Source organism: Ambystoma mexicanum, chromosome 6q (assembly GCF_040938575.1).
Source record: "Ambystoma mexicanum isolate Mex_15411 chromosome 6q, UKY_AmexF1_1, whole genome shotgun sequence".
Taxonomy (NCBI): domain Eukaryota; kingdom Metazoa; phylum Chordata; class Amphibia; order Caudata; family Ambystomatidae; genus Ambystoma; species Ambystoma mexicanum.
This window is the reverse complement of record NC_090937.1, coordinates 1,259,140,516-1,259,163,833: the sequence shown is the minus strand read 5'-3', so window position 1 is coordinate 1,259,163,833 and position 23,318 is coordinate 1,259,140,516. Positions and strand designations below refer to the sequence as shown.

General features: G+C 46.5%; 1 protein-coding gene across 3 annotated transcripts in view; it reads right to left on the bottom strand.

Annotated features, from left to right (window-relative positions):
• ANAPC4 (anaphase promoting complex subunit 4) overlaps nucleotides 1-23,318 on the bottom strand; it is a 1,458,106-nt gene that overhangs the window by 511,744 nt on the left and 923,044 nt on the right. For all 3 annotated transcript variants that reach the window (XM_069631855.1, XM_069631854.1, XM_069631856.1), the window contains one exon: nucleotides 18,432-18,493. In XM_069631855.1, the coding sequence (XP_069487956.1) occupies nucleotides 18,432-18,493 (62 nt within the window). The remainder of the gene's footprint in view (nucleotides 1-18,431; nucleotides 18,494-23,318) is intronic.

Sequence of the window (23,318 nt, the reverse complement as noted above, 5' to 3'; positions counted from 1 at the left end):
GCACCCCTGAGTGAGCAAGGTGTGCAGAGAAGGAGAGCACATTGTCCAATGTGCAAGTAAGGCGGTCGTCCATTTGGATGAGGACGACCTTGCTCCCAATGAGCGGGAGGAAAGTTTTGAGAGCTAGCCAGATTGCTTTCAGCTCCAGCCAGTTGACTTGATATTCCTGCTCCTGAAGGGACCAGACTCCATGGAAACTGTGGCTGTCCAACGTAGCCCCCCCAGCCTTCCAGGGAGGAATCGTGGTGACCCAAGGGGCCGGATGCCGGAGGGCTTGCCGGTCCTCAGGTTGTAGTCCATGGACCACCATACGAGGTCCGGATAGAGAGAATGAGGAATGCCGACAAGCTCCGCTTGGGAGGCCCACTCCTGATTCCATGAGGCTGCGAAGTGCAGTTGTAATCCCCTCATCTTGAGTGGGGAACGGCCAGTAGGACCGCTGCCATGATACCCAATAAATGCTGGTACCACCAGGCCGAGTTCACCTCTCGGTTGGGGAGGTGACTCAAGGCCCTTTTGATGGCCATGAACTTGTCCTACGATGGGGAAAACTGTCTCGGAGCTCGTATGCCATAGGAGGCCCAGAAAGGTCAGGCTCTGTGAAGGCTGCAGCACAAACTTCTTGATGGAAAATCCCAGCTTGTGGAGTGTGACAAACAGCGGAGGAAGTGTGATGAACCGCCTCCAGAGATCTCGCCCTGACGAGCCAGTCGTCCAGATATGGGTAGATGTGGTGGCCACTGCATTCATTAGTCTGGTAAACACCCTGGGGGCCGAGTTGAGGCCAAAGGGTAGAACCTTGCATTGGAATTGGCAGCCCATGATCCTGAATCGCAGAAAGGAGCGATGAGGCTGCCAAATAGGGAAATGTAGATAAGCGTCCTTCAGATCCAGGGAGCACATCCACTCTCCTCTGCACAGTCGCTATGAGTGCTGCCGTAACCATCTTGAATTTTTGAAGAGGGAGGGAGAGGTTGAGCCCGGAACCCGACGAACGCTCGCCCCTTATAAGAGCGTTGATGCGACTGGGTGTACGCCTAGGGCGTGGCCTTCATAAGGATAAAGACTTTGCAGTTTGGGAACTGTTTTTCTTTTTATCTAGCTCCTCATCGGTGGTGGAGTGAAACAGGTTGCCACCCTCGAATGGAAGGTCCAATATGCGTCCTGGTTGAATTAGGTAGCCCGTGGCCAGACACTGCTTCCCATGTCCGTGGCGATGCATATGGCCCAGCCAGAGGTGTCAATGTGGGCTACTGTGAATTCCATGATGTCCTGAGCCACCAATTTAGCCTCTGCAAGTTCTGCCTTGAAACATGCCTGGCTCTGCACCTGAAGTTCTGGAAGGAAGGAAGTCGGCTATTTCCCGCCAAAGTCTCTGGTTAATGGCTGCCAGCATGGCATCCGTGTTGGATTGACGAAGGTGCAGTGAGGCGTTGGAATAAAGCTTCTTTCTATAAGCCTCCAAGATCTTCTTTACCTTGCCTAGAAGCGTTGAGGACGAGGTGGCCGAGGACGACTGAGGCTTGGAGTAGAGTGAGGCTGCTGCGATCTACGAAGAGTGTGGTTGAGGGTGTGCTGACAGCAAGAGTGGATCGCCCTCCATTTGCTTGAACTTGGCGTTGAGGTGCCGATTGACAGGCTGGGCCGAGTGGGGATTAAGCCATCCCTTTTTGGCCAAGGCGACAACGTCCTTCTGCATCGGGATCCCCGTTCTAGCCACAGGTGTAGAGTGAGGACCTTGGCCAGGACCGCCGCTTCCGGTTGTTTGAGCTTGGGTTGAGGAAGCCCCAAATACTCTGCCAAAACTGCCAGCCGTTCATGGAAGGCCTTGGCTGAAGACAGCGTGTCGGGGTCCTCTTACTCGTCCGTGTCCACCAGGGTGTCCGGTTAGTCCGGAGCATATGGCAGAGTGCTGGGCGCCGAGGGCTGTGGTGTAGGAACCGGAGCCGGTGGCTGCTGCGGAGGCTGGAGTATAACCACCTGTACTGTGGGAGGCAGGGGAGCCGGAATCGAAGGAGCCGGCAAGGGCAGCAGGGGCTGCACGGGGGCCTGCGCGCTGGAGCCATAGGAGGAAAGACTATAGTTGCAGGCGGACGGGCGCCGGAGGGAGCATGTCCCTGATCACATTCCTAAGGATGGCCCCCATCTGATGAGATCTCATGAGAGTGAGGAACTTTTCAAAAAATCTGTCCGCACAGGCCGGTGGGGTGTAGGTGATGTTGCCGGGGTAGCGGGCAGCTGCTGAGGCTGGTGCGTACTCTGTTCAGCCGGTTCTGGGGTAAACCTGCCCTGCGATGCTGATGAATAAGCTGTAGGCCACGTACCCGGTTGACACCAGTTCCACCTTGTAACTCGTTCTCCCACCTGCTCCGCTCCAAGGGGCGGTATCAGACGAGCAGCCATTTTGTCTCGCGCGGCGGCCATCTTGTCGAGCTGCGTGCCATGTGCCAAAGCCGTGGTGCTTAGCCCACTAAGCCCGGCGTCCTCCAGGACTCTTGGCGGTGGAGCATTAGACCTACCCTGCACCTCAGGACGGGGCCTAGTAACCGTGTTGCACTCTGCAGTATTGCTGGTAGTGCTTGCTGCATGCAGGCGTCCCCTCAGACATCTAGCCAGTACTAAGGCATAGCCCCTAGGGTGTACACCCGGTAAAAGAATCTTGCTGTCCCTCAGCACTGTCCGTGGAAGGATCTAATGACCCCTCGGCCTGGCGGCCGGTAGCTGAACTACTCTCGGTACCAGTGCTGGTGCGAGTCCCTGAAAGATTTCTCACGCTTGGATGTTTCCTTGAGAAGGAGTCGCCCTTGCGGGGTGCGATGGAAAAAAGCGGCTATACCTTGGGCCTTAACTTGTATCTGACGAAGGCCTTCAAGTCCTCTGGAGGCGAATTCTCGAAGAGCTCTCTCCACCGAGCTAACCTGTTCTTCAGAGTCTAAGTGCATGCATGCGGAACAACCGTCCCAGTGGTGGTCGGGGCAAAGGCAGCAGAGGCAAAGAGCGGGGGGGTCGGACGTAGGGAAGAGCCCTTCACAGGATGGACACCTGCTGAAGCCCGCTGACGTCGACATGTGCCAGGGAGGAGCGTGGCGCCAGAGGACCGAGTACCCAATTGATAAAAAGAAGACAAAAAGACAGGAGAAAGTATCCGGGGAAGAGCGTGTGGTATTACAAGGCCGAAGCCAAACCCAGGAGCACTGATGAAATCGGCCCGTTCCTGTCGACGTGGAAAAGGGGACATGAGGAGTGGCGCCGGTGGGCGGAGTCAGGGGAGCATATGCTCCCAGGGACACACCTCTAAATTCAAAGGGGAAGACGTTTTTTTTCTGGTAAAAATGTGTTTTTTCTTTTACCGAGGATTCCCAGCCTGATGACGGTGAATATTCATGAGCATGCAAATCCATGCCAGATCCCATGCTGGAGAAACAAAGGACTATGGTTCTATGCTGGGGAGTGTGAAGAGCTCATGGTGGCAACAGTAAAGACAGACACAAGTGATCACGATTCAAGCGTGTTTATTTAAACAATGTGCAGGTTGGAAAAACGCCTAATTGAACCGAAATCTAAGATGGGCGCAAACGTCGACCATCAAATCAAAAATAAGGCCGTCCTAGTGGCGTTGTGTCAAAACAAAAGGGCCTATACCGAGAAAAACCTATTACTAATCCTTACACTAAATACAAAAGAGGTGTTCTCAAATAATAAGTCAGGATATGATTGCCAGAGGCCTCCTTTCCGCACGTTTTCAGCATGGGACAAGGTGGGTCTCCTGAGCACAACACACTCAAGCTGTCCCAAGCACGAGTCGACAGTTCCGCTCCAGCTATCATGTTCTCTGATGCCTTAAAGTCTCTTTCCAATAAAAAGTCTCTTGCCCTCGAGGCCTGATGCTCTCAACAAAAACACAAAGTTCTATTTCACATATGGCTTTGGGTGATGGCTTCACCACTGGGTCCCACTCTCCCGGGCGCAGACCTCTTGCAGTCTTACTTGACTATTCAAACAGTTCCACTCACAATAAACTACATGTGGTGGCTTTTCACCCCTGGATCTCCCTCGGCCGGGCTAGGATCCCAAATGAAAAGCAGTACAGTTCACTTCTCCTTGTCTCGCACGATTACTTAATTCACAAATCTTACCCAATCTCCAGGGTTTTCCTTGTTAACCCTTTTCAACACACTGTTCATGTGCTCGTTTCACCTTGTGGGATTCATTTACTATCGCTTGACGATCATCTGTTGGTCAAAGTCTTTCGACGGTACAGAAGATTTTACAAGACCCCTGTATGACCACTTTGACCCCCTTTTCACCTTCTTCCAAGGCATCTTGTTCTCGTAGTTTTCTACCTTCGGGTAATGGCCCAGAGTTTCTCGAGTGATCACCCACATGGTGCCGGACTCCTCTGCAGCTGGCTTTCCCCTTCCAAAATACTAACAGTTCTTTGCTTGCTCAAAGTTCAATTAGCCACTTTCTACTTTTTGTTTCACACAGTCTTATCTCGACTCCCCGGCTGTGATGAACCACTATGCTTTCTTTATACTTCAAGTCAAGGTCGGTACCACGGAGACCAGAGTCTCTCACCGGTTTGCTTAACAGCGAAGGAAAGTCTCTCATACCGTTGAAATCTGTTGCAATACACGCTGGCTATTGTTCGCAGACTTAGTTTTCCTTCGGTGAAGGTTCCACAGGGTTTAGTCGGAAAGGGCAAGGCCGATTCTCTCCTTGTCCCCCTCTCGGTCTGTGCCGTCTTTTTCCTCCTCTTGAACTGCCGTGCTGAGTTAGCCCTTACGTTGTGCGGTCTGCCTTGCTCGTCCTGTGCGCTTGTGCTCCACCTTTTATCCCTGTGGGGAAGGGAAAGGGCCGTCAGGTGTGTGTGATTCTGGTCAATTGCCTGACTTTGCCTGACCTTTGCATTGGGATATGTCAGGGAAACAGCTCTGGTGTTAGTCAGTTGTCTTTTGTACTGTGCGAAAGCGTTTTGTCGGAAAGGGGCAAAGGGGGGACAGTGTTTTGGAATATCCTACATGGTAGGATGGGGAAAAGGTGTACCGCGTCTCACCCGTCGGTGTACCACTCCAAAAGGACCCTTATACAGGTGATCTTCCCGCACTGGTCCACCCCTAGGAACTGGATCCAAAAGCAATCGCTGTGTACTGGCCACCTGGATGACAGATCCCTGGGTACTAGACACGGATATACCTGTAGGTTTCACACAGGAGGGACCAATACTTCCCCATAAAAACAGAATAAGGACCAACGTATGTTGTTGGTGGAGCCTGGGAGGTTCAAAGCTGGCGAGAGCTAAAGATCAGAGAGACACAGGAGGTCCTCGGCTGAGAGGACACCGGCAACCACAAGGCAGAAGAAACACATAGGGCAGAGAGCCAAACTGTGTATGCCCAAGAGCGAGAATCGAAGCAGGGACGTGACCCTGAAGGCCCTATTGTGAGAAACCAAGGAACTGTATTGAAAGCATTAAAGCGGAAGCAGAAAAGGTGGAAAAATCCCCTATAGGAACTGAAGGACTCGATTCACATGGTTACAAAGAACTATTTGAAAATAGACTTTTGAGCCTAGAAAAAGCTTGTCGACGAGAAGGGAGACATTTTCCCGGACCCCTTCTTTTCTTTTAATATTTGATTAGTGGTATGGTTAGAATAGGTTAGATTTTGGACAGAGGACAGATCATTACTTTGGACTGCCTGACTGACGACAAAGCCCATAGCTTTGTGTTAGGTAGGGCAAACCTTTGTGATGGGGATAGATAGGCCTTTTCTTATATTTTAATAAAAATAATTGCATCCTTCTTCTGACCTACCACAGGCGTAATTGTTCAGGTTCAATTGTAACATCAATCTGTGCTAATTTATATATAATAAATGCACTATATGGCAAACCTGGCAGAGAGGCTAAACTGTTTCAATAATCTGTGCTAGCACACATCCATGATTTGCACCTGATGTGACTATATTGATCTTTCTATTTATTAGCCAAGATACTCTTATTACAAGTGCATAGATATTGGAACACATTGTATTCATCCTAATACAACCACAGCACACAAAAGTGTAAGCGGTCCAGCAAAGAGACCTTTGTGCCTTCCTCAAGTTAACCGGCTATTATGGGTGGTTTATTCTGAATTATTCCACAAAAGCCGCTAACCGAACGCATAAACTGAAGAATTCTGACCATGGCACTCTCCACTTCGGCCTAACCCTCCTGCGGACTCACTCAAGCACATTATGTACAGTCTAAACCCTTCCTCAGCGGCTAATCACTCTGTTCTGCCATCTCTCTTCAAGCTATTTTTATCAGCTGTGGCATCACCTCTTTACCTCACACTCCTCACTACACTTGCTCATAACCTCAGCACTGTTCCGCCGACCAACCCACTCCATCACACTACCTCAGTTATGGCCACCCCTTCTCTCTCCACTAACCCATACTTTTAACAACCCTTCCCTCTGGCTACAACACTTCGCCAGTAGACCTACACCGAATCAACCATGCACAACCCTAGCAAGGAATTCTAGACTTAGCGCCAGACTCTCACACGCCTCTCACCACCACTTGATTCCTACCCGTCATAATAACCACTTACCACCTATTGCCATGGCCGACAACTCCACCCACATCTACTTCAGTCAAGAACCTCGATATGAACACCACACTTGCTAGTAAACACTCAAAGGGGCATTAATTAATGCTAGATCCCTCACGGCTCATGCCCTAGATATTGCTGACCTTATCATAACACATGACCTTGACTTCATCGCCATCACTGAAACTTGGCTCCATGCTACCTCAGGACCGTTACTCTCACTAGCTATCCCAGCAGGATATAATATCATCAGATATGACCATAATACCAGCCAATCCAAAGGAAGGGGCATTGCCATCATCCATAAAAATTCTATAAACTTCTGCATTTCCTCTGTGCATCAAATCTCATCAGCAGAAGTGCTGACAGCTAAATCAGCCCAAATCAGACTACTACGTTTCATCTAATATACAGGCCCCAGTGGCCACTATCCACGTTCGCTGAAGACTTATCCTACATTCTTGCAGACAATACTAAAACCAAATCTCAAGTCCTTGCACTTGGTGACTTTGACTTGGGTCTCTTAGACACTAATGATACCGCTTCCCACACTATTAATAATCTGTTTACCGATTCAGGCTTCACACAACATATTAACAAGCCTACACATTCGAAGGGTAGAATCCTTGATTGGTTAGCTGACCTAAATTGTGAAATTAATATGGAATCCAACCAACCTTGTGCTTGGACAGACCACCACCTTTAACATCCCTGCCAGAACTATCAGTATCACCCCCGATGTCGCACCTGTGATCTCCACCAGAAATAAGCGTGACATAACCTGTGAAAAACTCCTCCCTTTAATCCTCCCGGTTCTCAACGAACAGGCACTATCATGCACTGACCCTGGTGGACACATCCAATCAGACCATGCTGAAAGCCCTTGACCACATTCCCCCCTCTAAACTCAGAAAGCCTAAACCTCGATCTCACTCTTGCTTTACACCTCAGCTAAGAAAAGAAAAACGGAACCTTGAAGCGCACTGGAAAAGTAATCCCACTGAAACAAATAAAGCTAGCATTATTCTTGCCACCTTAAATTACAAAGAAGCTATACTTCAGGCAAAAGCAAAGACACCTACAACAAACACATTGAACAAGCTAAATCTAATACTAAAGAGCTGTTCAGAATACTAAAAGAGTTGGAATCCCCTGTCACCCCACCTGATACATGCACTAAAGACAGCACCTGATGTGCTAATATTCAAAATGCACTCCTTGGGAAAATAATCTCTCCAAACCAAAATCCATGACAGAAAAAACAGTCTCCAGTTTAACTCGCAACCTAATAACCATACAGTCAAAAACAACCTTAGCCTTGACTCTCTGAAACCATTCAGCTTCTCACCCCTAACCGTCACGGAAGTTGAAATTATTATTAACAGCCTCAACCCTTCCAACTACCAGGCGGACCAAAGCCACACTCCTATTATAAAGGAGGCCTCTCATGATCTAGCTCCTGTCATTACTATGCTCATAAACTTCTCCTTCAGCACTGGATGGTAATATACCAACCAACTACAGGCCTATCACTACGGTGCCTTTTTTGCTAAAAATCCTTGATCGAGCTGCCTACTTACAGATCCAAGAGTACCTTGAATCTAACAAACTCTTGGGATTGAGGCAATCCGGGTTCCGTCCGCGGTACCGTACCGAAACTGCCTTTATTGATCTCAAAACCCAGATCACACACCTAAAAGATGAGGGCAAACTTGCCCTACTACTTTTACTTGATCTTTCTGCGGCTTTTGATCTTGTTAATCACCAAATACTCTGTCGACACCTCAAACTAGCGGCCCACTTCTCTGATAAAGCAACGGCCTGGATCAGTTCATTTCTGGATAACAGATCCATGAGGGTTTTTTCCCCTACTGCGGCAGCAAAACCTTCACCAGTCACCTGTGGGGTACCACAAGGATCGTCTGTCTCCCATACTTTCTACAACGTGTTTACAAAGGCACTATTCGATATTCTGGACTATCTGGGTGTCACCTACACTAATTATGCTGACGACACCAAGATACTCATTCCTATCACAGGAGATTATGCCTCCGACTCTCTTGCTGTTAATTCCGTCTACCAAGTCATCGAAGCCTGGATGGCGCAACATGTACTTTGTCTGAATGACGAAAAGACAGAGCTCCTCATCCTTGGCTCTCACCAAAGACTGAGCAGACTAGACCCCCTATTTAAATCCTTCATCATTGATGGCAACACCATTAACGTCTCCAAGGACACTGAAACACTAGGCATCTACATTGATTCCACGCTATACTTGACTAGACAAACTAACGCAGTCTCCTCCACTGCTGCTTATACTTGTAAGCTCATCACAGCCAGTCGTCCTTTTTTATCTCCAGCCAACTGTACTACATTTGCCAGGACCCTGGTGTTGTCTAAAATCGATTACTGCAATGCCCTCTATCTTGGCACTAACCTTTGCAATATCAATAAGTTACAAATCATCCAAAACAATGCCATTAGAGCTGCACTAAATTTCTTGAAGAACCAACATATCTCGGACACTAGACGAAGTATCAGCTGGCTTTCAGTAACGCAAAGAATATCCCTGAAAACACTTGCTCACACACACAAATGCCTCTCGAACCAAGCACCAAGCTACCTGGCCAATATATTCTCCATCCACACCTCCAACAAACCCCTCAGAAGTGCTCAGACTAATTGCCTATCCATATCTCGCTTCAACCTTCAAATATCTGGTGGGACCAGCTTCCCAGTAATGGCGGCAAAACTCTGGAACTCGCTCCCGAACCCACTAAGAGCTGAACCATCTTTCCAGACCTTCAAAAACATGGGTAAAACCTGGCTATCTGCCCAAGATTCGCCCCCGACTGCTCACTAGCCACCACCTAGGCGACTGCTTACTGCCTCACCCCTCATATATGTAACTAACTATCCTGTACTATTTGTGTATCTATATAATCATCTTTGTAATTTTTGTAATTTTCCAGTAATGCTTTTGTCTGCTCATACCATGTTGTAACCTAAGTGATGCGCCCGCATGCGCTTAAAATACAAATACAAATTCTCAACCACAGAAATGAATCTGGGATAAAGTAGACCAAGCAAGTTTCAACAGGCTAAAGTATACTCTGTCACAAACCAGTCCTTAAGGTACCAGACTTTGGTATAGAGTTCCTATTACAAATGGATGAATCGAAGGTGGGCTTAACGGTGGTGCCCTTTCAAGAACAGGATGGTATTGAGCACCCTGTGTTATATAACCACTAGGAAGCTTTTTCCAAGAGAGCAATCCTATGCTACAGTCGAACTTGAGGCCTTCGCTATTAAATGGGCCATCAGGCATCTGAGGTGGTATTTGACCAGGAGAAAATTCAGGTTGGTTACAGAGCACTCACCGTTAACGTGAATGAGATTAAGAAAGGACACTGATGCAAGAGTGATGAGATGGTTCTTGGATTTACAACCTTTTTGTTTCACTGTCTAACATCGAAAGGGAAAAGAAAAGGGCAATGTCGACTTTTTAAGTCCGTTTCCTGTCAATCCATACGGGAAAGTCATGACCCACAGGGGAAGGGTATGATGAATCGAGGGAATTCGTCCCTTCTCCCCAAGGGGAGGCCTCCCCCTCTAAGGCCAAGGAGGTGAGCCCGCTTCGCAAGACCCTGCCTAGAGGTCTGGGTAAGTGGTACCTCACTGGGAGAGACTTCCCCTTAAGGGACAAACACTCCAGTTCCAGTGAGTAACTCCCTTAGTCGTTCCCTATGGTGATAGGCATGGGCCTATCGGATGTGAGGAACAGTTAAAAAAACTGAGATTTGACTGAAGAAGAAACTAAAATATACTGTTACTAACAAGAAAAAGTCTGTCTCTTTAAATGGAGAGAACCATTTAACTGAGATGAGGAGACTGAAAGACACATACGCACACATTGTGAAGCCCATAAGAGAAAAGATACACAAACCAGGCCACCCCCATACCAACAAAGTATATCTCAGCTAAGAAAGTATACTTGACAGAAGTACAAAAGGCACTTCACTGTGGAGAAACCGAGAAGACATTGTTAAAAGGGATTACTGGAAAAAAATCCCTGAGGAGGAAGGAAAACCCAAAGAGCTTGTGGGAAAGTTAAGAACTTATACAGAAGGCGACTATAGACTATTTTACATTAACCTACTAATAAGAAGTCGGACGCAAAGGAGAAAAATTGTGCGGAAAGAATCCGGAGAAGGGAGACATTCTCCTGACCTTGGTTTGATAGAATAGTGGTAGGGTCAGTTAGGATTAGTATTTGGACAGCAGGCTTTTTTTGTTTTATATGACTTCCTGATGATGGTTGAGCACCTTAGTAATTATATAGGCAGGGAACACTCACATAGCAATATGGAAAGTTAGGCCTTTTATTATCATTTAATAAATAAATGAGTGGCAATGTCAATACAGTGTTTGCGTCCTCCTTCTGACCTGCCACAGTATCCTTGACAATGACTTGACCCAAATCCTGCAGTTTCATTTTCGTGCCTGTACACAAAAAGGGCCCCAAGACAGACTGGGTAAACTACAGACATTTAGCATTCGTAGATTTCACAGTAGCATTCGACACTTGCTGTGACAAAATGTGTCTAATTGGGATGGATACAACAATTATACACGGAGACCTATTTTAATGTACACCCGAGTAAAAATGGAACACTATCTGACCCAATAAATACAAATAAAGGCCTTAAGCAGTGGTGTATGCTAGCTCCTTTTTTTTATTTAACTTGTATACTGCAGATCTGCATATTGCATTATCCAGTGTGCATCACTTTACCCCTAAATTGAGAGGAAAACATACATTATGGCTAGGATATGCAGATGAATTATTGATATTAGTCAAGACAGCAGTTGAACTACAAAGCACACTCACTATTCTGACAGTATATGCCAGAGGAAATAATCTAAAGATTGACCAAAGGAAAACAAAAATAATGTCCATTGAAAAAAGTTGTGCGAAAAAAAAAAAACGAATGTGGCATATAGATGGGGGAAAAATAGAGCAGGCTGATTACTTTAAATATTTGGGGGCCATTACCAGGACAAGAAAATCTCCAAGTAATATGAATAGTACTATTAGCTCAAATGCTACAAGCAAAGTTGTGGTAGCTGTAAGGGTGCAGAGTGAGGAGACTGACACACTGGTGGCATGATTCACAAATTAAGGTTTCTTTTTGGTTTCAAAGGAAAAGAAAACACTACCTATTCCTAACTCTGAGTGGGGTTTCCTACCTCAATGTAAAAACTAAGGGTTCTGTCAGAATGTTCGAAACCAATAAAGTCCAATGTCCCGTGTTCAAAAACATCACTCTGTCCCTTACACTCTAATCTTGACCTTATTTTTACAGGAAAATCTAACATATAAATCTATCCCCCATGTACAGTGATCTGGTCTGACCATTATCTGTTATCCTTCCGTATTATGAATGCTCCTGGCCTCGCCACCATATGCCCTTCAGCCACCTTCGCCATACTTGGCGTGGGGCTGACCGCAGAGCTTTGGCCGTTTTGACTGCCGAAAATTGTAACTCTGCCCCCTTACTGGACTTGTCCTCTCTCACCCAAACTCTCCTCTAAGTGGTCTGGTTTCTGACCAGGGTGGGGTACCGAGTGTCCTGGTTTCGGCAATGGATGATCTCACCATGATAGCAGATCTAGATGGTGGGCACTCCTATATTACTAGATTTGTCAGCAGCATTTGACACTGTCGACCATTCCATCCTGCTGGCTCGCCTAGCCACAGCAGGCCTCTCTGGGACTGTTCTGGCATGGTTCACTTCTTTCTTATCGGGTCGTGGCGAATCACAGTCTCTTCCTCCTTTCCTATCATGTTCCTACGCCCCATCTTGTGGTGTCCCTCAAGCCTCTGCTTTGTCCCTGATGTTATTTAATATCTACGTTCAGTCACTAGTTGCTCTCATCAGCTCCCACGGATTCAGATGCTATGCCTATGCAGACAACATCCAGATTTTGGTACGGATAGATCTTGACCAATCTGAGGTGTTGTTGAGACTGCGAGAGTGCCTGCTGGCCGTGAAGGGCTGGATGGATAGCAACTGACTTAAACTGAACGGGGACAAGACAGAGGTGATGGTGGTGGGTTCTTCTTCTAGGGCTTCTCTTTGGGCTCTGTCATTCTGGCCGTCTGCTCTGGGGGATCCCTCGACTCCAGCAGTATCGGTCAGAACGTAGGTATCTCAATCTCACCTACTCTATCGAAGGATGGGCAAGTGAGCACCGTCTGTAAAATGGGCTTCTTTTCGTTAAAGCTTCTTCGTAGGATTCAGCCTTTCTTACCAGAGGCCTTACGCCCTCAGACGGTTGCTTCCCTGATCACCAGACGCATGGACTACTGCAATGTCCTCTATCTGGCTCAACCCAAGGGCCTGATTCAGCGGCTTCAGCGCTTGCAGAATATGGCGGCAAGGGTAGCCACAGGATCGCCGTATGGTGCCCACATTAGTCCAGTGATTCGTGCCCTCATTTGGCTCCCAGTGGCGGAGAGGATCAAGGTTAAGACCCTGTGCTTAGTTCATTGTGCCTACTACGGGCTGGGTGCAGAGTTTATTCAGGACAAATTTAGACCTTACATCCCCAGCCATGTCCTTGTGTTAGGAAACAACCAATTTGGTCATTCTGAAATTTCAGAGAGCCTGCTTAGGTGGATGTGCCTTTTCGGTTGCAACAGGTGAACTCTGGAATGAGCTCCCAACAGCAATGCGGAATGTAAAGAATTATCTGCAATTTCGACATTCCTTAAAAATTCCTCTTTAGATAGGCCGCTAGAGTTCTGCTGTTAATGTCCTAGCGTCAAGGTGACCCTGTGATGTATGTGGGCTCTATAAATATTTTTAACATAACAATCTGACTAACAAACACAAAAAGGATGGTGGTCAAGAAGAATAACGCCCTTCTTCTAGACAGCAGGTTTGCACCCAGACTCTCCCTGGGAAGTTCTGCCTGAGAGAATGACTGCCTTTTACCAGACGGCAATCCTTTTCCTCAAGAGGTCAACAAAGCAAAGTTCCACTCAAAGCAAAGTTCCACTCAAAGCAAAGTTCCACTCAAAGCAAAGCAAGTTGACTTTATAAAGTTCCACTGCATTAGGGGGGTCGATGCCCTCCCCCTAAGCTTTCTCGGGTTCTGCCAAAACAAAAACACAAACGTTCCCTTCGCCAGGGAGAATGGCTCTCTTCCCCATGCATTTCTCAAGGCTTTTATGACGCCACAGTTCCCTTCCCCCTTGGCTTTCCTTCCCAATTGTAAAATCTCTCATATGTCCCAGACCTCTGATTCTCTCTTTCTGCTTGGGCCAACTTGGTTCACTTCCCTGCCAAGTATGATCCTTAGAAAAAGTCTGTTGTAAGTCCCAGACCTTTGCTTCTCTCTTTTTCTGCTTGGGCCAACATGGTTCACTTACATGTCAAGTATGGCTTAGTAAAATGCTCTGTGGCTGTCCTTCTCATGGGACTGGGTCCCAGAAGCCTCTTCTTTATGTTTGGGGTTTTGGAGCCTTCTTCTCCAAGTACCACCATGAGGAAGATGACTTGTGTGGTTCTCATGTAGTGGGCCACAGACCTCACTTTGCGTGTGGGTACTGGAGTCTTCTAATCACAAGTCGCACCATGAGGAAGATAACCCATGTGATTCTCATGTAGTCGGTCCCAGACCCCTATTTGCGAGCGAGTACTTCGAGCACTCTACTCGCAAGTACTACCACGAGGAAGATGACTTGTGTTGTTCGCATATAGCGGTGGATCCCAGACCTCTCTTCTTTGCCTTTGGATACTTGGGGCCGTTTCCTCCCAAGTACTGCCACGAGGAAGACGACTTGTGTTGCACTTGTTTGGTGTGTCCCAGACCCTTCAGCTTCTCTTGTTGCGGGACAAACCTAGTTCACTTGCCTGCCAGGTACTGTGACTATGAAGATGCCGACTGCACCTTATTAGTCTCCCCAATAACCAGCCCGAGTGCACCTCCTACCTCGAAGGAGCCTTGCAGTGGGCTCTGGTCCACCCGGGAACAATGCAGTCTCAACCTTCCTCTGGGCAGCGGGGTCTTCCCGTCGTACGCTTCTCATGCTTTAGGAACAACGGGAGCTCCTCTCTGCTAGCTCGCCCTTCTGGTCCTTCCACTCTGGACTGGCCCTGGTCCTTCCAGCTCCCCTCTTGGCACCCTGCTCAGCTTCCTTCCACCTTCCTGCACCGTGCTGGCTCCTGCAGCTCCTCAAGGGAAGACTAGACAACTGCTTTTTGAGTCTCTCTTCCTTTTCTACTCTACATTGACCAGTGAGCATCTGGCAACAATTAGACTGCTCATTATGGCTCCTAGGAGTACTCTTCATTGCTCTGCACCTCTGCCTCCTCTCAGTACTTTAAATCTGCATGTTCTCCTGAGAGTCAATGGAGTTTTTCTTCATCTCAGTACTTCTACCCTTTATCTCCCTTGGGTCGGTTGTACTCTTCATAGTCCCAGTACTGTTAATACGGTTCCATGTCATTTCATCGCGGGATGTTTTTTCGCAGGGTTTTTTACCGCAATATTTTTTTTTATGAAACAACCCATCAAATTTTTTTTTAAATTAGTTGGGGGGGGGGGGCGTTTCACCCTCACCCACCATTTTCTAAAATAATTGATGGGGTTTTTTCGAAAAAAAAGCGCTGTAAAAAACGCTGCGAAAAAACATCCCACGATGAAAGGACATCGTACCGTTAATACTATGGGTGTGAGACATGTATATGGGGAGATAGGGTAAAGGAGGGTTAGAAGAAGAGAACCGGGTGTTATACTCTGTTCTCCTCTGATAGCCGTCCCTAGACCCATAGGGGGTGGGGGGGTCTCACCCCATGAGATGCTCTTGCTGAGTGCCACCCCCAGGGGGACTACCAGGTAGCAGTCTCACCTCCCTAGCCTCATGGAAAGGGGTCTGTCCCATGGAAGATGTGACAATACCCTGGGATTAATCACACTGCCTTAACATGGAAGGACTATTGCATTTGAGGCTGCACTAGTCATATGATGGCATCCCTTGACAATTAGATTGTACCTTGCCATTTGATTATATAAGACATATGAGGACCACCTGGCAAATTAAAGCAATGTCTGGGTACAGGTCGCTACACTTGGCCTATGTCTGTCTGTACCTGGGCATGTGCAGCTACGTGTGAGTATAAATGGCAAGGGAGCAGCAGCTTGGTATAATTTTCACTTGACTTATTATGAGAATAACTGAGCTTAAAAAGTTGTGTAATATTTATATGTATTGTTCAGTTATAAGGCACCAGCTGGAAACACAATACCTATCATGTAAGACTATAACTGTCAATGGCAGTAACTGGCTATATAAGGATGCATTGGCATATGTCGTCAGTTGTTCTGGGCTCTGATTATCTGCTTAAGTAATCTTATGCAGCATTTTCTACAAAATATAAAAAAACACAGGATTTTGCAGAGGTGACATCATTTATTAGGGTAACTCATGCAGGTGTTTGCCAGTTTTCAGGATCAGAAAAACAATCGAGCTAACACTTTATTCACATCGCTTGGGAAAGGGCTCCCCGTAGGGGAGAAAGGACGACATCCAAGGATTTGAGTTACAGCCAAAAAATGAATAAACTCATCAGGTGGGTTCTCGATTGCAGGTTAATAAAAATCTATACTATCAGGATTGTGCCAAGAATAATTATGGCCTGGAGAGACTGGTAGAATTGAACACAAAATGGTTGGATGTACTGGAAGGTAAACTCTGGAAACCTGCTTTAATTACACCTGCAATATGGATTTCCTAACCCGACAATTATGCTCGAGTTGGGTTTAGTAACGATCACCCTAGAGAACAGGAAGAGCCTATTGTGCTTACAATTGACATTGCATGCGCAGGACAAAATTATACATTCATTTGGAACCCTTTTGGGTCAAAATCCTATTGAAATTGAAGTCGCTCTACGACATTTCACAGGGCTGTGTGAATTTTCAGGTTAGAATAGACTGGCAATGGGACTTAAGACTTTGTTAGGAGAGGACTTGAAACATAAGACATTATTGTGGGATAGGAGAAATAACATTGATTACCTTGCCACTAAAGTCATGTTAGCAGAGTATGCCACGAAGAGTTTCCAGTTATTTGATTCATTAAGATACACAACTGGGGTTCAGTATAGCACATTACGTAGATTTATAATGTTATTGCGTTTCAATCAACTGCCTTTGCGAATGGTATGTGACCCTACATACAACATTGCTAGAGAAAAAACTAAAACTAGTAGAATTTCAAATCACACACCGAATTGGAAACCACCCAAATATCCATCTATGTTTGTTGAATATAATAGTATCTTGAGTAGGTTTGTATATATCTAAAATATAGAGAGATACATTATTGGCATATTGTAGATCAGGAAATAGTCCACAGGCGCCCCCATTTGAGAACGAACACGGGTAAATGACATGTTCTTTGGGATGGTACCCACTCGAGAGTCTGCAGCCACACTTTAGCTCACTGTACCTTTCACAGAAGGGAAATACCCATTTGCATATCAGTCTTTGCCCGCCCACATGGGCAGTCCAGCACCAAAATGCTATGGCAATTCTCTTCTGAACAAGAGTAGCAACAGCAACTCCATACACGTGTTTCAGCCTTGTTCGGCCTCATCAGTGAGGTGGTGCTCTGCCTCTCTGAGCACAGTGAGCAAGGGGTCCACGTCTGATACTAGTATTAAAATACTAGTACTGATCAGTGCTTTTGGATACATTTAAAATTACGTTCAAATGAAGGGAAGTGGAAGACGAACAATAAATTGTTCCCTAGTCAAACCATTATACTGTGTGGAGTGGATTTGCATGTGGGGGGCATTGTCATTATTGCAAGAACAAATTTTACATTTCTTTTATAATTTTAATCTTTAGTTTTCTTTAAACATTGCTTTTAATGTGACAGCAACACCAGCTTTGTAGAAGGGACAGGGGCTTTGGAGGAATGTTCATAGCAGCATACACTTGCGCTTCTTCTTCGGCTCCGGAGGCTCCAAGGCAGCCAATATCGCCTCGTCAAACACATTCTTGGGGCCTTTCTGCTTGAGTGCATAACACTCCACGTATTTCACTGGCTTCAAAACTCGGGCCAGCTTCTCTGCAGTTTCTGGAGTAATAGGCTTCTGTTTATTCTTGGCAAGTTTCTCACAAGTTGAGGGATCATCTCTTAAAACAATTTGGGTGCAAACAAGCAGAAATTGAGTCTTTGGACAGTGGTGAGTAATTTCTGGCACCCACTTTTCTTTTAAGTTTTCAAAGGAAAATGGTGAAACCACTGAGAAACAGACTAGGAAAAAACATCAGTCTGTGGGTAGCTTAAAGGTCGTAATCTGTCAATCTTCCTGCAGTGTCAAATAATCCTAAAGTACATGGCTCACCACCAATCATGAATGCATTATGTTGTTTATGGAAATACATCTGGTCTTCTACTGGAGGTTGGAATAGCAAGTATATTAAGGACTAATGCTCTGGGAACAAAATATTCGTAGTGTTTTAGATGGTACTCATAGGACAGTGCCACACAAAATGGGGATTGAGTATCTAGTAAATCCACTAATTAAATTTAGAGGATTAAGAATGATGAATCATTCATATTTTCAAGTATTTAAGAAGGTATTGAAATATAATGTGGACATTTGACCTTCATATGTCATTTAAGTGTTATATTCTTTTTGATATGGATGTGTGGAAAGTTATTTAACTGTAACTCACTTGGAACATTCAATTACATAAAATAAATAATCGGGTACATCCCTGGACATAATAAGAGAGAGTAAATGGATACCTCTTAGATTCTTTATACAATTTCAGACATAATGTTCGCCGAACCGACTTTCCGATTATTACCTAAAAGAAAAAGACACAATCAATAATTACACTTTTTATATAAAATGCATTCACAATCATTTTTAGAAAATAGTGTGCATTACAAGGACATAACAGTATATGATCGACACTTATTGTCAACATCCATAAGACATGCATTACTTACCGTAAAAGCATTTTTGATGGTTGTATCTGCTTAGATTCACATGCTGTGCATATGGTCCGACATCCAGTGGTAACCGCAGAGTATTGCATCTCGTCTTTCGAGAATCGATTGGGGACGTCGACATGGGCTGTTAGGGAGAATTCTCTCTTTAGGCTGAATTTCCTAACCTAGTGAGTCCCCCAGGAGCTTTGCTGGATTTCTGGAGTTTGTTTTTTTCTCCTGCCAAGAGTGAGACTCTTTTTTTTCTCCCACTCTTGGCTTTACTAGTCCCAAATTATTAACAGATCCCAGTACAAACCATCATATTGTGGACGTACTGGTCGGGGCAATTCGATTGCCCTGGGGTCTGTTAGTCGAGAGGGCACGTCTCCGTCCCCCCTGTTCGAGTTTTGGCTGGTGGCAGTGGATACTACTTTTTATATTTGACCGCGAATATATCCCTATGGGATTTTCCCATTGTTCGAGGCTACCAACTTTAATTATTTAATTCTCATAGCCTCGAACATACCGCCAGTTTATTTATTTAATATTAATTCACCGGTTGGTATTTTTTGCCAGGACTCTATTCTAAAATGGCTTTTCTGTTCTCTTCTGTGACTCCAACCCAAGTCGAGCCCTTTGTTCCACTTTTTAGCGGGCTTCTCCACAGAAGCCTCCAAAAGTGGTGCCACTCTGTCTGGGTACCACAGGGGGGTGCCTGAGGGGGTTTAGGCACCCTGGACTGAGTTATCTTGGTAACTCAAGTCGCACTCTTGTGTGATTGGCCCAAGTGGTGAGCCGGCCGGCTCACCACTTAGCATGTTTGATTGACAGCTAGGCTGAGTGAATGGGGGTATGCTGCATAAAAGCAGGGCTTTGGGGACTGGAACTTCAGAAGTCACCACAGGACCTGAGAATTTGACGAGGGAGAAGCTGAGCCGACCTACCACGACGACAACACCGGCGGAGCCCTGCGGAACCGACTCACCACTTCCTGACGACAGAGAAGATCTCCCGGCTGGAGAGGCTTCTTCCCCTGACTGTGGGCACAACCAGTTTACCTTCTTCTCTTCGCACCCCAGACCGGCTTGTGGTCAAATTGCCCGTGCCAAGCACCCCGGCAACCGGATAGCCACTTACCACTAGACCGCGAATTAAAGGAGTGCTCCTTTTACCTGAGAAACTCCACGGTTGGTTTCTTCCCTGGCAGCGCAACGGACACCTGTCTTCCTCCCCGACGAGATCCTCTCTTCCCCCGGACGAAGCACCGACTTGCATCCACTGCCAGGAACAACTGCCCCCGCTGGAGTATTCTCACCACTTTAAGGTACCGTGTCCGCCAGGCATCCCTTTCTAAAGATTGCTACAAGGTAATAATAATCTCTTAACCTTCTGGACTGGGCTGGCCGCCTTGACCCTCTAACTGGTCCCTTTTCTTGGTCCAACTCCTTTTTGAACCGTTACAAAACTTTTGTGCACTGCAACCGTGTGACCATGGACACATTTCGTTTGATCCCCTTAAAGTGGATCCAGCCTACTGAACACTAACTTCACGGTTTTACTTTGCCTTCCTCTCTTGTTGTATTCTTGTGAAAGTGTTGGGACCTGTTTCAATTTATTCTCTGCTTTTCTCTCCCTTTTTAAACAAATTATTAGAGTGCCATCTGCGTTAAGCGCTCACCGCTGTCTGAAAATAAGTGGGGCTTTACTTAAGACTTGTCTAATATTCCTCTAAGGGAGTGTATATCTTTTAGTGACCGTGTTTTTGAATTGCTTACTATTAGTGCCTGTGTGTTTTTCTAGATGTGGTTTTAAATAAATAATTATATCTCTTTTCCAACAAGCCCTGGTCAGTGTTTACTTGCTCTATTGTGTTCTTTTGACCTATTATGAATACTCTGTATACTGCCTAACTCTTCTTGAAGGAAGTCTGACTGCTCAGCCACAGCTACCAAGTGAATCTGTGTGGTACAGACTGCTACCAAGTGGGTTTACTGCCAAACACCTGTAGTCCTAAATCTTTTGCAGTGGTCCCAGAGGGAACTGCACAGGTTTCTGCCTAACATGGGCATGCCTGTAACACTATCCCTACGTGACGTGTAGTGTACCCAAGATCCCTCACGTGTCGAGGTCCCTCCGATTGTATTTTTTCTGCTAAGAGGGAGCCTTGTGACTATCATGAGTGAGTACAGAAAAGAGAGAGAAAGTGGTAAGACGTCTATGTTCCTTCCATCCGAGCTGGGAGGAAATGTGGGCGCATGTGAATCTAAGCAGATACAACCATCAGAAATTATTTTACGGTAAGTAATGCATGTCTTCAGATGTTTGTTAATCTGCTTAGAATCAACTCGTACCCGGAGTTGGAGGTGGGTTGTGAGAAGGAACAGTAGTGAAAAGATGTCTTAGTACTGCCTGTCCCACCTGAGAATCAGACCTCGAATAAGTGTCTAGCAAATTAGTGTTTTGTAAAGGTGTGTACAGAACTCCAGGTTGCCGAATTGCAAATGGACTCAAGGGGAACATTTACAATGAATGCTATGGATGCCCCAGTGCCTCGAGTGGAATGTGCTCTAGGCTTGAAGGGCAGTTCTTTCTCAGCAAGAGTGTAGCAGAGTGTAATGCATTTGACAATCCACCTAGAGATAGTGGATTTGGAGACTGTCTCCTTCTCTTCCTGCCACTAACCGAAACGAAAAACTGATTAGTCTTTCTAAGTGGTCAAGTTCTTTCCGTGTAGAACATGACAGCTCTGTTTACATCCAGTGAGTGCAGGGTTCTTTCTCTCAGGTTTGAAGGATTTTGAAAGAACGTTAGTAGTTCTATTGACTGGTTCACATGGAACTTTGAAATGAATTTAGGCGCAAATCTAGGGTGAGTGCGCAGAACTACCTTGTCTTTGTGAACTGTTACGAAGGGATCTCGGATTGAGAGCGCTTGTAGTTCAGTTACCCTCCTGATGGAGGTAATATCTATTAAAAAAGCAGTCTTAAGGGTGAGGTCTTTAAGACTTGGCTTGTGCATGGGCTAGAATGGAGCCCCCATAAGTCTAGTCAACACCACGTTTATGCCCCATCCGGGAGCTGGGTTAGAAATGGGAGGGTCAATTCTTTCCACTCCCTTCATGAAAGCTTTAATAACTGGTATCTTCCACCATGACACTTTCCTTTGTGATGTAGTGTAGGCTGAAAGTGCAGCTAGGTGCACCTTTATGGAGTAGAAGACCGGGCCTGAGTCAAGTAAATGAGTTCGGTATAACACAATGTGTGTGGGAGAGCAGTTAATCGGGTTAATGCTCTTTGAGTTGCACCCGATGACAAACAGTTTCCATTTACTGGAATAGCAGCATCTGGTGTTCGGCTTTCTTGCTTCCCTGAGAATGTCCATCCATCTCTGAGGGAGTCGCAGGTGTCCAAACTCTATGACCGCAGGAGTCAGGGCATTAAATTCAATGTCTGCGGGCAAGGGTGAAGCCTCTCCCCTCTGTCCTGCGACAACATGTTGTACTGGCAAGGCAGTTTGACTGGAGGGGATAGGTACATCTCCATCAGATGAGCGAACCAGGGTTCGCAGGCCCACATGGGGGCCACCAGTATCATTGTGACTGGTTCCTGGTGCATCTTGTGAACGATCTTGTTGAGAAGGGGAGTCGGGGCAAAAGCGGAGACAAATTTCCCTGACCATGTGATCCAGAGTCCGTTCCCCTTGGAACGGTTCTGGGGGTACCTGGAGGCGTAATCTTGGCACTGAGCGTTCTCCAGAGTTGCTAACAGATCTATCTCTGGGAAGCCCCATTCTGCGAAAACGTTGGAGACGATGTCTTTGTGTAATCGCCATTCGTACTCCCTGAGCAACGGAAAGTCTCTGCTGAGTACATCTGCCAGAAGATTGAGTTCCCCTGGAACATGTTGTGATAACAGGAACATGTTGCATTTGAGAGCCCACTTCCAAATGTTCTGGGACAGTTTGGACAGCCCTGCCTGGAGAATGAGTGCCCCCTTGTTTGTTCCGATAGTACATGGCCGCGGTGCTGTCTGTGAGGATCAGGATCATCTTCCCCTGCAGTTGTGTCTGGAAAACATTTAGTGCTTTGAACAGTGCCAACAGTTCCAACAGATTTATGTGGATGGATGCTATGTCTGACGACCAAACTCCGTGCGCGGTTTGTTGAAGCAGGTGAGCTCCCCACCCTGTGAGAGATGCGTCTGTAGTTAGAGTGGCTTCCACTGCGGGGGTGGTAAAGGATTTCCCTTTCAAGGGGTACTTCCGGGACTACCACTGCAGCGAGAGGACCGAGGAGACGACCACTAGATCGTCCCACTGTCCGCTGGCCTGACACCACTGGCTGTTGAGCCACTCTTGCATTGGGCGTATGCGCAGGCGCGCGTGAGGAACCAAGTAGGTACATGACGCCATCATTCCTAGCAGTCGCATAGCCGTGCGTACAGTCACCTCTCGACTGGCTACATGCTGAGGGATCTGAAACAACATGTTTTGGACCCTCTCATTGGAGGGGAAGACAAGGCCATCCTTTGTTCGGATTAGAGCCCCTAGGAACTGTTTGACCTGACTGGGGTCTAGGCTGGATTTCTTCTCGTTGATAGAGAATCCCAGATTGAATAAAAGATCTATCGTCTTCTGGGTATTTGACAGACATGTTTCGTAAGAGTACCCTGTTTTGAGCCAGTCGTCGAGGTAAGGATA